The sequence below is a fragment of the Penicillium cinerascens genome (genome assembly GCF_028974065.1).
Source record: "Penicillium cinerascens strain IBT 15544 chromosome Unknown contig_24_segment0_segment0, whole genome shotgun sequence".
NCBI lineage: Eukaryota > Fungi > Ascomycota > Eurotiomycetes > Eurotiales > Aspergillaceae > Penicillium > Penicillium cinerascens.
The window spans coordinates 1,138,690-1,153,206 of record NW_026695290.1 but is presented as its reverse complement, the minus strand read 5'-3'; the positions used below and the strand labels follow the sequence as shown (position 1 = coordinate 1,153,206).

Below are 14,517 nucleotides of genomic sequence, written 5' to 3'. Positions count from 1 at the left end.
GTCTGCACCCTATCTATACGCTACTGTGAAGACTCGCTCTTCCTGCTCTTGGGTAGATTAGTCGAGCACGCACTCAATTGCCGAGGGAAGCCCGATCGCGGGTGAAGCGCGACTAACTTTAGGGTGGAATTGATGACCTCACGGGTCTTGTCTTGCCCCGATGTTCGTGTCTTCGGCCACCGAGTCGACTTTCCAGGTCATGACGTCTCTTCGATACGATCCTGCTCTTCCTGATGTGGTCTCGAGCTATCCGGAGGGCTATCCCGAACCTCTACGCTCCCCCTACTACCTCCTGGCCTACCACCGGGATCGACTTATAGCCGCGGCGCGCTTCTTCCAATGGAACAAAGCTTTGGAATGGCTACAACAGGACTTGGGCAGTCTTGAAAGGTTTTTCGAAGGCTCAATACCGGACAAGCAAAAACCATGGCGGCTCGGAATTACAGTGGATTGCAATGGCAATGGTTCGATCGATGTCAACCCGACAGCAGCCATTGATCCACTCAATCTACTAATTCCTTCGCTGCGCCCGCCCATAGAATCACCCATCTGGCGCGTGTATGTTGATACGTCAGCTACCAACCCCTCTGGTTTTACCACGCACAAAACCACGGCTCGGGAAGACTACACGGCAGCTCGGTTAAGGGTGGGGATCAATTCCTTTGCGGAAACGGCAGAGGTCTTAGTGATTAATCCTGCCGGCGAGATTATGGAAGGAAGCATTACAACGCCTTACTTTCGCGCACGAGGAACATCTGGTCAAGCTTGGTTTACACCGCCGTTGAGCAGTGGGGGTAATGATGGCACCACCCGAAGATACGCATTGGCTCAAGGGTTCTGCACGGAACAGACGATCAACGGAGCAGAGTTGGTCGATGGTGAAGAATGCTGGTTGAGTAATGGGGTCCGAGGATTCATGCGTGGCATGGTTGTGTTGAACCGCTCGCCTGGTGGGAATTAGAAGCCTAGACCTCATGAACAAATATTTAATTGAATGATATCAGTGCATGGAACTCTGTAGCATTGTTTATTTTTTTCAAAATGACATCGCCTGGTGACCCCGAGGACCTCTATTTCTTCTCAGCCACAACGGCGTTGGGGTTGCCCTTCCACTCCAGGGGACGCGGGCGCATGTACTCGGCCACAATTTCCTCGGTGACCTTGGCCCGGCGTTCCTGGAAGCCCTGGACGTACTTCTGCAGCTCGGCGATACAAATCTGCTTCAGCTCGCCAGTCATCATCTCACCCTTCTCGTAGGTAGTGCGGATGCGCTCCAACTCCTCATCATCCTCTAGGAAGAAAGTCAAATACTGGAACGGGACGTCCACCTTGGAGTTGCCGCCCAGCTCGCGGTGCAACTCAGCGGTTTCCTGGCCACCCGAGAAGGCAAACTTGTTGATCTTGTTCTTGATCTTATTCGGTGTGTCGCTCATGAAGATAGCGGAGCTGTCAATACTGGCGGACATCTTCGAGCCGGGACCCTGAAGAGCGGGCAAGAAGATGGAGTGGATGAGCGAGGGCTTCTTGAACTTCATCTTCTCAGCGTTATCACGGCACTGGCGGAAGTAGGGGTCCTGGTCAATGGCGCATGGGATCAGGCAGGGGATGGAGGCGACCTTCTTCTTGTCGGTACCGAAAATCTGTGGGAAACTGGTCGCGAAAGCAGTGGCGGACTGGATGGCGCAGAAGTGGAACTCTCCAATGTTGTTGCTGTCGTTGAATCCGAAAGTGCCGCGAATCTGGTTAATTGTAATGCGCTTGGCCATGCGGCAGATGTTCTCGTAGAAAGCGCCACCGACAAAGTCAAAATCGCTGAAAATGAAGGTCTTCTTCATGTCAAATCCGACTGCAATAATATCCCGTGCGTTGGCCTTGGTGTATTGCTTGACGTCCTCGACTTCGATCTTCGCGGAGTGCATGTACTTCTCGTCGTCGGTCATCATGATCACCAGGGGCACATCAAAAACGTCTTGCAACCATCTATTCAACGACAGAACATGTCAGCATTGTTAACTGCTAGTAAAGACGGAAGAAAGTCTGTCATACTTGGTAAACTCGAATGGGACAGTGTGTCCCACGTGCATGCTGTCGCTGCTGGGGCCACGGCCAGTATAAAGGTAGAAGGGCTGGCCCTTCTCATGACGGTCCAGAATTTTGTTCAACTCGCGATGGCTGAACACAATGCCTCGGCGCATGAAACGGTGCGGGCGGTGGCCGGTGACCTTCTCGAAACGCTCAAGGATTTCTGGGGTGAGCGGAGTGGCACCGAACTCGCGAGTAAGCTTTTCATAGTCGACAGGCAACAGCTTGCCGGCCTCGTCGACACCGCCGGAGACATCGAACGGGGTGACGACCTGGCCGGTAGCCTTGGGTGCTGGGGCTTTTTCGCCGAGACTCAAGTTGGTGAGCGCCGGGGGCTGGCCTGGTTCGTCCGCCATGATGTTTGATTTGCGACTAGATCCAAACGGTTAGTCACTATGGGGCAAGTATGGTAGGATCCTTCTTACCTTTTGTGCAGAGCAGCTGGAGACCGGGAATTTCTTGTGCCCCTCGCAAGATCGCCGATGAGTCAGACCCACCCGCTATCGGTGCGCACGCTCATTGGTGTGGGCTAGGTTGTCACGTGGTACTATATCCCCGCGCTGTCATTTATCTTCTGTTCTTGTTTGACTTTTATACTTGGTTTTCTTTTTCTTTTTGCTATATACTAGAGTTTTCATCTTCACTCACAAGTGGCCTTACCAAGGCTCCCATGGTGGGTTAACGGCGCTATTCCATAAATTTCAATTCAAAGTCCATCACCAGGGGCCCAGATCTTGAACCACCTCTTATCAATACCCGGGTCATCCTTCTCGTAGAATCGCAGATCCGTACTCAACCGAATACTACCAGTTGTATCTTCATTGCGCCCACTGGCATGAATGCTATATGGATCGTGGAACACCACATCTCCGGCTTCATAGTTGGTCACGAGCCACTTGTGAGTACCATAAGCAGAGTGGGCTTCCTGGAATTCCTGAGGGGAGTTCGAAATCATGCCACCGTCCAGCATATTGACATTGAACGCAGAGACGCGTTGTTCCTGCGTGAAGGCCTCGGAGCGTTTATTAAAGTCCTCCTCGACATGGCGTCCGAGAGGAACGGAGTTCTCCAGGTAGCAAAGACCACCCCCGTTGATAGCGATGTCACCTAGATTAAGAGTATTAGAGCACCGTAACAAAAGTTTTGTATCCAAAAGAAAGAGAAAAGAGATTCCTACCGATAGGTACCCAAGCAGTCAAAAAGAAGCCCTCGCCACCTCTCAAAAACAGCTTATCATAATGGATTCCAGTTCCCGATCCAAATGGCACGTTGTGCCGCAGCATCGTCCGATCCAGAATGCGGTGTTCCCTCCAACCCATGAATTCTCGGATAAACCCAGTCAAAGCCGGATGTTCTACAAACTCGCGATACTTCGGGTCTGAATGAGCATCGATTAGGATCTTTTGTTCCACTGGGTCGGTCGGTAGGCCCGCCCCGCCGATCCCTTTGTGAGAGTCCGGGTGGGAAGATGAGTTGAAGATTCCATGTCGTGGAGACGACCCGGGTTCCAAAAGCGAGGTATTTGAGTACTGGCTGAAGTAGCTAGATGGGAATCTACACGTCAGAAAGCTTCGAAAGTATATATTCCACGGAATAAGACCTACTTTTCTCTCGCATCCAGTACATCCTCTCTAGGGATCAGTCCCTTCACAAACAAATACCCATCTTGCTTAAGACGCTGTCTCATGTCCTCCATAGGGAGTGAAGCAGACGTAGGTCGGAGTAAACCGATGTGATCGGTAGGAACTCTGCCGCCACTCTGTCCGAGCCCTCCCGGTAAACGGTCCTTCAGAGAGCCGCTGAGGACGGGAAGAACGGGAGATGCAACTGCTACAGCCGTCATTTTCAGCTGAGAGTATTTGGCAGAGAAGAATCTCTGACGAGGTCGAAGGTGCCATTTTATCGAACGGGGACGCACGCGTAATGGGGGTCAAACCATGGGGGTTTGCTGGCGCCAATGACCTCGTATATTCTCAAACATTCATATAGGGCGAAACGACCACCAATCAGGTTTGAATGAGGGGGTAAAAAGAAGATTCGATGAACAACGAACCTGCTGATGATAAGTCCACCTTCCTCGAATGGGAACGAGCGTCTCCACATGCTCTGCAGGATCCGTGGTACGCTAGCCATGTTTAGGAAAATCTTCGGCGAGTCTAACCTTACAAAGTAGTCGTAACGCGATCTATGAATGTCCATGCTAGACGCAAGTAATATCAAGCCCTGCGCGGTGCGTCTATTAGATGTACATTCCATGTATATTTTTGAGCTTGAATTGGCGCAGGTGGAGTGTTACCAATGGTGACCTTGTACAAAACAATATATCTTGAACTTGGTCCCTCAAGCAAAGGTCCGCAAAAGGAAGACCCGATAATGGACCCAGGTAAACTAGGTGGACTCGTTGCGAAAAAGAGACCACCCATGAATCAAAGACAGCTCCAGAGTACTATCTTTGCCAAAATGGTTGGCGCGGAATACAAGGTCTTTGATGCGACCAGTGGTCTGAGTCGGCCAATGGTCCATGTCCTGCACAGCCGCGCAAGGACTTGAAAAGATACCCTAGGAATGGCAAAACGCCTGATGGTTTTTCTCAATTGTGATACTTGATGAGAAAGAGAAGCTTCGTGATCTTGAATGGGTGAAATCGTGGCCGAAGTCAGCATCATGATGCATGACGGCTTTGACAAGACTGCTAACACAATCAACTAGCAGTGCCTTCGGTTAAAGAGCCCGCAGTGGTGGTCTGTGCTTCTCGGACACTACCCGAAGCCTGAAAAATCGGTTAATGGATTTTTTGGCCACGAAGAGGTTCCATAACTCAGTTGGTTAGAGTGTGGTGCTAATAACGCCAAAGTCGAGGGTTCGACCCCCTCTGGAACCATCCAAATGTCGAATTGTACATTCGATTGTCTTTTTGTCCCATTCGAATACTCCTGGATACGAGGCTATTTTTTTTGTCGACTGCGAACCCAGTGAGAGTTGGGTTACCATGACATCTATACCGGGAGGCCAATGGAACAGACCACACTCAGGGTCGGTTGGATACTACGAGGCTTTATACCCATCCAAAATATCCGTTCGCACCTGTGAACGCCTGACAGTGGACTCGCCTCCGTGTCTGATGCCCGAGGCCCAGGGGGACCACAGCCAGGAGGCCGCGAATCAGAGCCGGAGCGTTGTGACCATAAAGGAAAGGGACGCGTGACTCTGAGCACGGTAGAAAGCAGCGGCCGTCAAGGCATCTGCGCTTGGGGGAGTTTGGACCGGATCCGAAGTAAATTCACTTTCGGGAGAGGAGGGAGATGTTTCGGTTCTGCCCATGCCCGTAGTGCTGTCACCCAAGCTCGGGTTCAGCGTGTTGGTGACACTGGGCGGCGGCAACAAGGTCTGGAGGCCTAGGAACGAACCCCTACAAATCTCCCGGGATCGAAAAAAAATTGTCCTTCTTTGCGCTGTCGGGTGCCGCAGGGAAATCCAAAAATTCCCAAACACTAGGACTCAGACTATTCGTGAGAATTGGCATGACATCCAGATCAGAAAAGTCATCCGCGGTGGACAAGGAGAGAGACGGCAAACCGACCCCAGGAGCCGAAAGCCCAGGAACCGGCCATTCATTGGAACCAGCTGGTCCGCGCAAGGTCTCCAAAATCTCGACCACTTGGCGGTGAAGGGAGCGTCTTTCGTCCGATCCAGTGCCATGGCCAGGCAGACTATCGACGCCGTCCGCCGAGTCTTGTTCCTCGAGTCTCATCAGGGCCTCTAGGGCCATGACACTCCGCAGCGCCGATCCATGCGCCATATCTCGAGGCAACGTGTCCTGGGAAGGATCCTCGGAGAGGCTCCTGGACCGCAACAACTCGATGGCTTCCCGGATCTTGTCGCGTGTCATCAAGCGACTGAGTTGGGCACTTGACTGGTCGGATTCCGTGGGTACGGAATCAAACAGCAACCCGAGAATCAGCACCACGGTTGCATTGAACAGTTGAGTGTCGTTGGTGGAGAGAGAGTCACACACGGCGCAGCGGGCCTGGATCTGGGCCTGGGTGCCAATGATATTCTGTGCCAGAAGCTGACAGGCCGCACGGCCCACGGGGGAAAAGAGATTGGCGCGATGAAGGCGCAGGAGAAGACTCCAGAGTTGGTGATGCAAGAGGAATCGCTGAACCGGAACGGCGGCCATGGGACCCATAGCCGTCAGTCCGACCGTGCTTCCCAGCCGGAAGTACAATGGCAGGCCCGCCACATACTCCTCGTACTGCTGATTGAGCCGCTGGCGTCGGTGAGCCGCCCCGGCGCTCGCATCCCTAAGGTTGATCGACTCCCGCACAATGCTCGCCAGTTCCAACGCATGCACGGTATAGGAGAGCATAGTGAACTCGGAGCGTGGGCGCTCACAAATCTTGCCGTGGGTCCGACAAAGATCGTCGTCGTTGATATGGAGCGGCATCCGGGTGTTAAACTGAGAAGGACAAATGGTACAGTATCCGAGTGCTTGCCCACGCGACCAATCTCTCATGACGAGGGCCCACCTGGTAGTCCAGAATGATCAGCGCTCTGTTTCTCACGGATATAGTACATTCACCGCCCCGGGAAAGGGGGAAACTTTCGGGTTGACCTACCACAGGCGGATGGCGATCTCAGTGCGAATATGGGGCGGTTCGGTCGTCGCAGAAAAATCATCACCCACGACAGGCAACGCATCCAACGTGATGTGACCGAGACGATGCAGTCCAAGTTTGCGCGCGCCCGAGATGGCGGTGACCAACACGGCATCCAGCGCCAATGAACTGTCTTTGGCATCAAGCAAGAGCATGACGGCCGCCTGTAAACTCGGGATGGAACCACAGAAGAGGGAGGTGCCTCCATGCAAACAACGCACGGCGAGGGTTCGCCATGTCGCTGCAGGCTCGTCGGAAGCGCGCAGTTGTTCCACGCTGCACGTCAACGGGGTCAAAGTCCAACCCAGAAGAGACGGGGTCGGATGGAAGGCCAATCCGAGCAAGAGCTGAGAGACACAATCAGCGGACACTCGACGCAGGGGAAGGGAGGGCAAGAACGAGGTACCGCGAGGAGCAACCCGGCAAGCGAGTCCATGGTCATCGTACTGGCGATGGCGGTGTCGGGGGCCTCTAGACGGAGGCAATGGCGGAATTGTTCTGCCTGCTGCATGAAGGTGGGCGTGTGCACCACATTGCCCAGTGGGCCTTGACACCGCGTCACGAAAATCTCGTAGAGAAGATTCATGACATCCCACTCCGGCAGCGCCTCGACCACCTCGCGAATGAGGGCGAGCTTTTGTTCGTGTCTCCGTGGGTCCATCGTGACCCAATATCGATTCGGAAAGTCTGATGCGACGGCCGCGGGATCTGGCGCGGGAGGAGGATTTCCATCCACGAAATGCTCCAAGATCCGGGCGGTCTCCTCGACCTCAGGTTCATCGTCTGGCGCCGGAGTGACCTGACCGAGGGTCTGGCCGTTGTCTTGGGTCTTGGTCCGTTTCGCTCTCGGTTGCCGTTCATCCTTGGTGCAGAGGTAGCCAACGTCGCGTTTGACACATTCCAACTATCGCGAACCGATCAGAGTCGTCCTCCTGATTTGAAGGGGGATGAGCGGCACACCTACACAGGGTTCCTTGCGGTCGCATTTCAATTTACAGGCGCGACATCGAGAACACGAGAGTGTTAACTTCTTCGTCTTACGCAAATCGTTGGGAGTGGAGCGTGCCATCAGGACGGTGAGAATCGAGAAAGCATCCTCTGACCGTGTCCCGGATCTTGGAGGGGAAACGAGGAACGGGGAACGGGGGAGGAAACAATCAGCTCGGAGGGGAAGATCAGCTCGGAGGCTTCTGAGCTTCCTCTCGTAAGCCGGAAGACTGCATTGTGTCAGACCCGCCCAAGACCCACATAGTCTGGGGTTGCGGACCGTTCCACTCGGATGCATTTGGAGCGAAGCTGACAACGCTGAAGGGTTCTCGGACCTCTGCATTGATACGTTGATTGATGACCTGGATATATAAATTGATTTGCGTGAATTCTCAGAATCATAAGTCTGGAATTTTCGATGATGATTGGGATTTGTTATCCTCAAATTAAATTCGATTGAACTGATTCTACATAGTTGACCCCGCGTGCAGATTCTTTCACCCCACACACGTCGGTGACCTTTCGATCTATGAGAGTCTAATTGTGCGATACACAAGGGCAGTACCCCGCATGTCCCCCATGGACATATCGGGCGGTTGTCTCCCCCGTTCGCACGAAAAAAGGGAGCCGGCGAGCAGAGGGCTTCATCGGAAGGGAAAGATGCGGACGGCATCCCGCGCTTCAAATCAACGGCCAGGCTACCGTGGGGGCCACCAAGACGCTCCTTAAGCCCTCGTGTCCTCAGTAACGCCATCCGCGCTACTGGGCTTCTGCTTTATCTCTTCCCCCTTCTTCGGAGCGGACCGGGTATCGCGGACGAAGAGAACCACGATCAAGAAGCCGATGACTGCAAAGCCGATACCCAGCCAGAGCGCTCCACGGTAGCCCAGGACGGCAAGCTTCCTGCCATCATTCACGTGGCCCTCGACAGTCGCGGCGATACCGAGCCCGACGGAAATCGAGTATTGGACAACAGTCGAGATGAAGGACCCTGCGACACCCTGCTCCTCCGGCAGAACGGCATTGGAGATGAGAATACCGGAAGATGCAAAAGACAGATCAGGACCACCGACGACCAGCAGGCAGGCAGGGAAGATAAAGGCCCAGTAGACCTTTGAGTAGTCGGCGAAGCTCATAAGCAAGTTGCCGATGAAGAAGGAGAACATGGACACGCCAAAGATGTACTGAGCGGGTACCTTGGCGATGAAAAGGCCAACAGACGCGGTGGCGAAGAAGCCTCCGATGACCAGGGGAACCATCTCGGCCACCGCGGTGAGTGGCAGCGCATTGCGGATGGTAAGGATAAAGTTGGTGGTGTAGTAGAGGAAGATGCCGAAAGACATCCAGCCGAAGGACATGGCCGCGACCACGGGCGAGAAGCCCTTGCGGGTCCAGAGCGAGTTGGGCAGGACGGGTGCGGCTGCGCGGGACTGGGAGAAAATGAACCCAGCCAGCAGCACGATGCTGACGATGAGCAGGATGTACGTGTATGGCTCCTGCCAGCCCACGACCGAGGCTTGATTCCAGGAGAAGGAGAACAAGACCAGGGCGGAGATACCAAGCATACTGCCGATGTAGTCAAACTGGCTCAGACTCAGACCAGGGATCGGGCAGCCCACGCGATGAGGCACCACGATGATCGACACCATCCCAAGGATGAGGCAGCCGACGGCCCAGAACCAGAATCCCCAACGCCAAGTGACCTTCTCGGCGAAGGCGGCCCCAATGAGGCCACCGAAGATGTAGCCGGAGGGGGCGCAGAAGCCCAGGAAGGCGAAAGCGATGTTCTTCTTGATCGAGAACGGTGGGAATGCGCGCGCGAGAAGCGCGAATGAATTTGGAACCAGCGCTCCGCTGCCAACGCCCATCATGCCGCGCGCAATATCGAAGAGGATCACGTCGTGGGCAAAGCCGCAGATCAACGACCAAATCGCCATCCAGATCCACCCGAACAGGAAGACATACTTGTGCCCGAAATGATCACCCAATCGGCCGGTGACGAGCACAAATACACCTCCACAGAGAGAGTAGGCTGCCAAAAACCAAGACTTCTGGCCGTTGCTGGTGACGTTGAGAGACTGGCCGATCTCCTGCATCGAATACGCCGCATTACCCAGACCGCCGACGGAAAAGAGCTGCGACAGGCCGATGATAAAGATGAACAGGGCTTCTTGGAAGGAAGAGGAGAAGTTGCTTGGGGGAGCGGCGGCATCGGGCTCGCCAGCACCTCCAGGGCCGTTCATGACCTCCTCTTCTTTGTGCAGGGGGCTGTTTCGAGTACTTGATTCATCAGTAGATGACATGATGAGAGGATCGCGTAGCGCTGGATGGGGCTGGATAGCTGCTCTGGATGAAGAGCCAGATTAGACAGGACAGAGGTTTTATAAGTCTTTTGGGAAAGACATTCCCTTTTTTCAATCTCCATCATGGTGGTATCCTCCCTTTTCCACTTTCTTAGTGTCCGGAGCTTGTGTTATTTAGGCCGGTTGGGGGGGGGACAATTTGAAACCCCGGGGATCCATAGAAGGTTGAAAGTCCGCGGAGTCTCACGAAAATCCGAAGCCAAACCAACCTCCGGGGTGTGATGGAGACAGTCAGCGGAACCCGGACAATGGGCAACAGAGGACCCATCGGCGTGACGAATCGAGGAGATGAAAGGGATCGGCTAGTTCTGGGAAGTGGACGAGACGCGAACCGAAGCGTCTTGCTCAGAGAGGAAGCGATGCGCATCCATTGTGGCTTCGATGTCGAGGTGGGTTGCGGATGATCTGTATTGAATATTTTTTGGTTGCATTAACACCCTACATACATCTTTCCTTCCGATCAATTTGAAAGTTGTTGATAAGGAAACCGATTCTGATGCCTTCTCGCTCCGAAAATCCGAAACTCCGGATCTCGGAAACAGCACAATCTATATAACCCCACCTCCTGAAATTGATTTTTGGAGGACGAATAGCAGGTTCGGGATTTTGTAAAGCAACATTCCATGCTCTTTACCCATAATCTCGGGACTTGCGCAATGGGTCGTGTTGTGGATGAAAGGCTGCTCGTGAAAGGTGTGGTTGGTTTGGTGTTGTTGATTGCAGCGTAATCCCGGATCAAACCAGTGCAAATCCGATGGCCACGGTCTATGCGTTAGCCGAACAAGCAGCTGATCTCATTCGCGAAGATCTGTATCGATAGAGTGCCCAGGATGGAAAAGATACTATTGGAAAGAAAACAGGAAAAGCCGAGGAAGCAGGGCGGAGTTAAATATTGCCGGATACCTTGTGAATACACGTCTGGAATTTAGGGTAGTGCCTGGTATCAAATACCTAATGGTGGTCACCTGAGCAGAGGCAATCAAGTGGCCCGTTGACAGCTTGAAGTATTGCTCTACAGCCTTGACGAAAGTTTGTGATGTGTGGAACACAATGTGATGCCAAATGTCCAAGTGTGATAATATATCATTGTCAAGGGGAATTCCCAATCTCTAAACGTATATAAAGAACAATCCCAGAGTCCTCGACGCACGGGTATCGCTATGCATACAGGAAAAAACAATAGAAACAAACACCCAGCCCCAGAGATGCTTTTGAGGAGACCAGAAGTGCAAAGTGTCCACATTACTTGCGGAATGTAACAGACTTGCCAGGGGTTTCCGTCTTTTGCTTGCGCGCACCCGAGGGAGCATCCATGGCCTTGGCATATGGGTTGAAGTGCTTTCTTGGAGGGGCAACCTTGGATTTGGCTTTAGGAGCGTTGAGGACCGAGTCGGCAGCACCGTAGTCGAATGGCGTGGAGTCAGCTTCCGAGTTGGAACCGGACTGGGTGGCCTTCTTTGCCTTCTTTTCCTTGCGAGACTTCTTGTGCTCCTTCTCTATTGGATCGAGTTCGGTCAAGGGGATCAACGGTTCCTCGTCGGCGGGCTCGACCGGGGTGACCTTCCGCTTGCGAGGGCCACCGAGCTCCTTGACGGTGAAAATCTTCTTGGTTTCATCTTCGGCCTCGGGTGCCGGGGCAGGAGCCGGAGCAGGTTGGCTCGGGGCAGCGCCAAGCTTCTCCCGGGCCTGCGAAACAGTCGACGGCATGGGTGGTAGAGGGAGAGAAAGTCGGAGAGCTTCGCTTGAGGCAGCGAGGGAGTATTCAAGTGGCGCAGGGGGTTCATTGGCTTCCAAGACATTGCCCCAGAACTGAGACGACTCGTAACGCTCGGCGACAGGGAAATCCACATCCTCCACGTCAATGGCCATTGGTTCAGCAGCAGCCTTACGTGGTGCTGCCACATCACGCCATTCTGGGCCTGTGGCTCCCGCGATCTTTGCTTCCTTGATAGTTTCAAGAAGACTGCCTGCCCGGTCCTTCGTGATTGGAGTCACAGGCGAAAGTGTCCGCAAGAGAGTTCCCATATCCAACGGCATGGCCATCGCAAGCCTGAAGAGCATGTGCTTCGGGAACACACACTGCCAGCCCTCATCCTCAGCCCGTGCAACGTCATCTCGCCACCGATGAACGGCCTTGAAGACGGCAAACTGCTCTTTGGAGATTACTCCAGCATTCCGTTCCAGCAGATCGAACCAGCCCCCAGGACCTGTTCCAAACTTTGCGTCGTAGACCGGACGATCGTATCTTTGCAGGGCCTCGTTCTTTGAACGCTCCTGCACGTAATCGATGAGGTTGTTGTTCTCCGTCGAGTTTTCAATGAGCTCATTGCGTAGACAGTCGTAAATGTAAAGAAGGTAGTGGGTATCGGATCGGGCATAATCAAACATGCCCTCGGGAAGAGGACGGACACGCCAATCGGCCATCTGGTAGCGCTTGTCGGCCTCGAAGTTCACAAACTTGTCCAAGAGGAACTTCAAACTCCGCTTTTGGAAGCCCAGCGCGGAGGCTGCGTGGAAAGTGTCGAACATGCCAACCACATACAAGCCCAGGTCACGCTGCAGCCAGATGATATCCATGGTAGCTCCGTGCAAGACCTTCAGGATCTTCGGGTTTGCGAATACCTCATTAAGGATCTGAAGATCCTGTCGCCAAGGCTGGAGGGTATCAACGATCCAGTCCTTCTCGCGTGTGCTGATCTGCATCAAAGACACAAGACCATGGTATGAGTGGACGTCGTGATGCTCCAAATCAATAGCAATTTCATTCGCGGCTTTTAACTCCCCCAACATTTCCTTGACTCCATCCAATGTGTCCACAAATGTAGCAGTCGTTCCCTCAAACGGCAGATAGTCCTTTGGGGTGGCAGTCTTGTAGACGGACTCGGGATATTGCGCATCGCGAATCTCGGTCTCGTAAGGGTTCGGGTACCGATCTTCGCCATCGATATTCCGCGTCTTCAACGACTTGTCGAGTGGTACAGTAGCATGCGGCTTGGTCGTAAGGAGAGGGTGGAAGAGGCCCGAGCCGGAGTTGTCGGGCTTTTGCTCAAACTGCAGTTGTGGTTTCGGGATTTTCGACGGTCCATAGTCGTAAACGGTCGGGAACTTGGGTGCTTTCTTCACAACGGGTGCCTGATCCTCCTGCGACGGGCTCAATTTCTTGATAACGCCTGTGAACTCGTCCAGACAGGCATCGGCCTTTTCCAAAAGCGAGTCAATCACATCGACCACGCCTCGCCAATTATCGTCGATCGAATCCTCATTGTATAGAGTCGGGGCGGCGATATCTGTGCCGGTAGAAGCCGCTTTCAAGACAGCCGATGTGAGAGCAAGAATTCTCTGGCTCTGTTCGTCGAGCGACTCTGTAAACTCCGCGCTTGAGGTACGGTGGAAGTTCAGGTCCTCCGAGGAGAGTTGGCCCACGGTGCGGGTCACCTGCACCAGAGAGGACTTCAATTTGTCCTGGAAAGGAGTAAACTCTGCGGAATCCATGGTGGGCAGAGCTCCAACCGCAAAAAGATGAAAGAAAGTCGCGACAAAGTTGTGCTTGAGTAGCTCCGAAAAAAAGTGAAGCAGAAAAGATGCGCCCGCAGTCACCGCCTTCCCGAGGTAGCCAGAGGGCCACCGGCGTTTTATTGGCCGATCTCTCGACTGCCTTCATTCTGGCAACTTCGATATCTCCAGAAACTCAGCTTTTCAGGGATTCCTAGGTGGGAGGATTTCTCTTTTCTGATATATCTGACACGAATCTCGCCGGACAAGATGGCGGCGTCTATTGCACCCGAATGTAACGAGATCAAAGAGTAGGTTTCCACCCTCTGCCTCTACATTCCATGTGAGATGAGAGCTATAGAAGCTAACTTGGAGCTCTGCAGGAAATATGACACTTGCTTTCTCAAGTGGTACAGCGAGAGTATGCAAAACCAGCTGGATAGAGGCTGTGACGTGGCTGACAGCAAGACAGAATACCTGCGTGGCAACACCACATCAAATGACTGCGAGGCGCTGTTCGACAAGTACAGGTCTTGCCTGACCGTGAGTTATGCGCTCTGATTACCTCTAGTAGGCTTTTTTTAAGACATGTGACTAATAAAACGGTTGTACTTATAGAAGGTTCTCAAGGAGCGAGGCATTGATTCCATGTTGGAAGATGCCCGCAAGACCAACGGCAGTGAGACTGATGCAGAGTTTCTCAAAAAATCATGAATCATGCTCTGCATCATTATAAACCCTACTCTTGCATTTTCTTTCTTTTAATATGAGCGACGGCAGTTTTTTCTCTCCAAATAATGGGCGCAAATGGACAGGTGCATGTAACATATTCTGTCAATAAGACCATCTCATCCAACGACGACTCAACCTTCCAATTGGAATATATTCACAATTCAGACTTCAAAACCTAGAAAGGGAAATCATGTGGGCAAGAA

The 14,517-nt window shown here is 53.1% G+C and overlaps 7 protein-coding genes across 7 annotated transcripts; 2 read left to right on the top strand and 5 right to left on the bottom strand.

Annotated features, from left to right (window-relative positions):
- Positions 1 to 160: 160 nt before the first annotated feature.
- Positions 161 to 961, top strand: N7498_003519 (uncharacterized protein; the record flags this gene model as incomplete). Its single annotated transcript, XM_058450581.1, has 1 exon — positions 161 to 961. One exon carries the CDS (start codon positions 161 to 163, stop codon positions 959 to 961), a length of 801 nt encoding a protein of 266 aa, XP_058310043.1.
- A 101-nt stretch (positions 962 to 1,062) lies between these two features.
- On the bottom strand, positions 1,063 to 2,602 carry N7498_003518 (tryptophan--tRNA ligase WRS1; the record flags this gene model as incomplete). Its single annotated transcript, XM_058450580.1, has 3 exons — positions 1,063 to 1,980; positions 2,047 to 2,454; positions 2,580 to 2,602. 3 exons carry the CDS (start codon positions 2,600 to 2,602, stop codon positions 1,071 to 1,073), a joined length of 1,341 nt encoding a protein of 446 aa, XP_058310042.1. The 3' UTR covers positions 1,063 to 1,070.
- A 186-nt stretch (positions 2,603 to 2,788) lies between these two features.
- N7498_003517 (phytanoyl-CoA dioxygenase family protein) lies at positions 2,789 to 3,925 on the bottom strand (the record flags this gene model as incomplete). The annotated part of the gene is made up of 3 exons (XM_058450579.1): positions 2,789 to 3,189; positions 3,260 to 3,624; positions 3,687 to 3,925. 3 exons carry the CDS (start codon positions 3,923 to 3,925, stop codon positions 2,789 to 2,791), a joined length of 1,005 nt encoding a protein of 334 aa, XP_058310041.1.
- Positions 3,926 to 5,244: 1,319 nt separating this feature from the next.
- N7498_003516 (putative C6 transcription factor) lies at positions 5,245 to 8,025 on the bottom strand (the record flags this gene model as incomplete). The annotated part of the gene is made up of 5 exons (XM_058450578.1): positions 5,245 to 5,449; positions 5,496 to 6,611; positions 6,702 to 7,087; positions 7,147 to 7,644; positions 7,705 to 8,025. The coding sequence occupies 5 exons, from the start codon at positions 8,023 to 8,025 to the stop codon at positions 5,245 to 5,247; spliced, it is 2,526 nt and encodes an 841-aa protein (XP_058310040.1).
- A 427-nt stretch (positions 8,026 to 8,452) lies between these two features.
- Positions 8,453 to 10,030, bottom strand: N7498_003515 (uncharacterized protein; the record flags this gene model as incomplete). The annotated part of the gene is made up of 1 exon (XM_058450577.1): positions 8,453 to 10,030. One exon carries the CDS (start codon positions 10,028 to 10,030, stop codon positions 8,453 to 8,455), a length of 1,578 nt encoding a protein of 525 aa, XP_058310039.1.
- A 1,302-nt stretch (positions 10,031 to 11,332) lies between these two features.
- On the bottom strand, positions 11,333 to 13,582 carry N7498_003514 (exosome nuclease subunit RRP6; the record flags this gene model as incomplete). Its single annotated transcript, XM_058450576.1, has 1 exon — positions 11,333 to 13,582. One exon carries the CDS (start codon positions 13,580 to 13,582, stop codon positions 11,333 to 11,335), a length of 2,250 nt encoding a protein of 749 aa, XP_058310038.1.
- Positions 13,583 to 13,852: 270 nt separating this feature from the next.
- On the top strand, positions 13,853 to 14,296 carry N7498_003513 (uncharacterized protein; the record flags this gene model as incomplete). Its single annotated transcript, XM_058450575.1, has 4 exons — positions 13,853 to 13,893; positions 13,966 to 14,003; positions 14,055 to 14,125; positions 14,201 to 14,296. The coding sequence occupies 4 exons, from the start codon at positions 13,853 to 13,855 to the stop codon at positions 14,294 to 14,296; spliced, it is 246 nt and encodes an 81-aa protein (XP_058310037.1).
- Between the last annotated feature and the right edge of the window lie 221 nt (positions 14,297 to 14,517).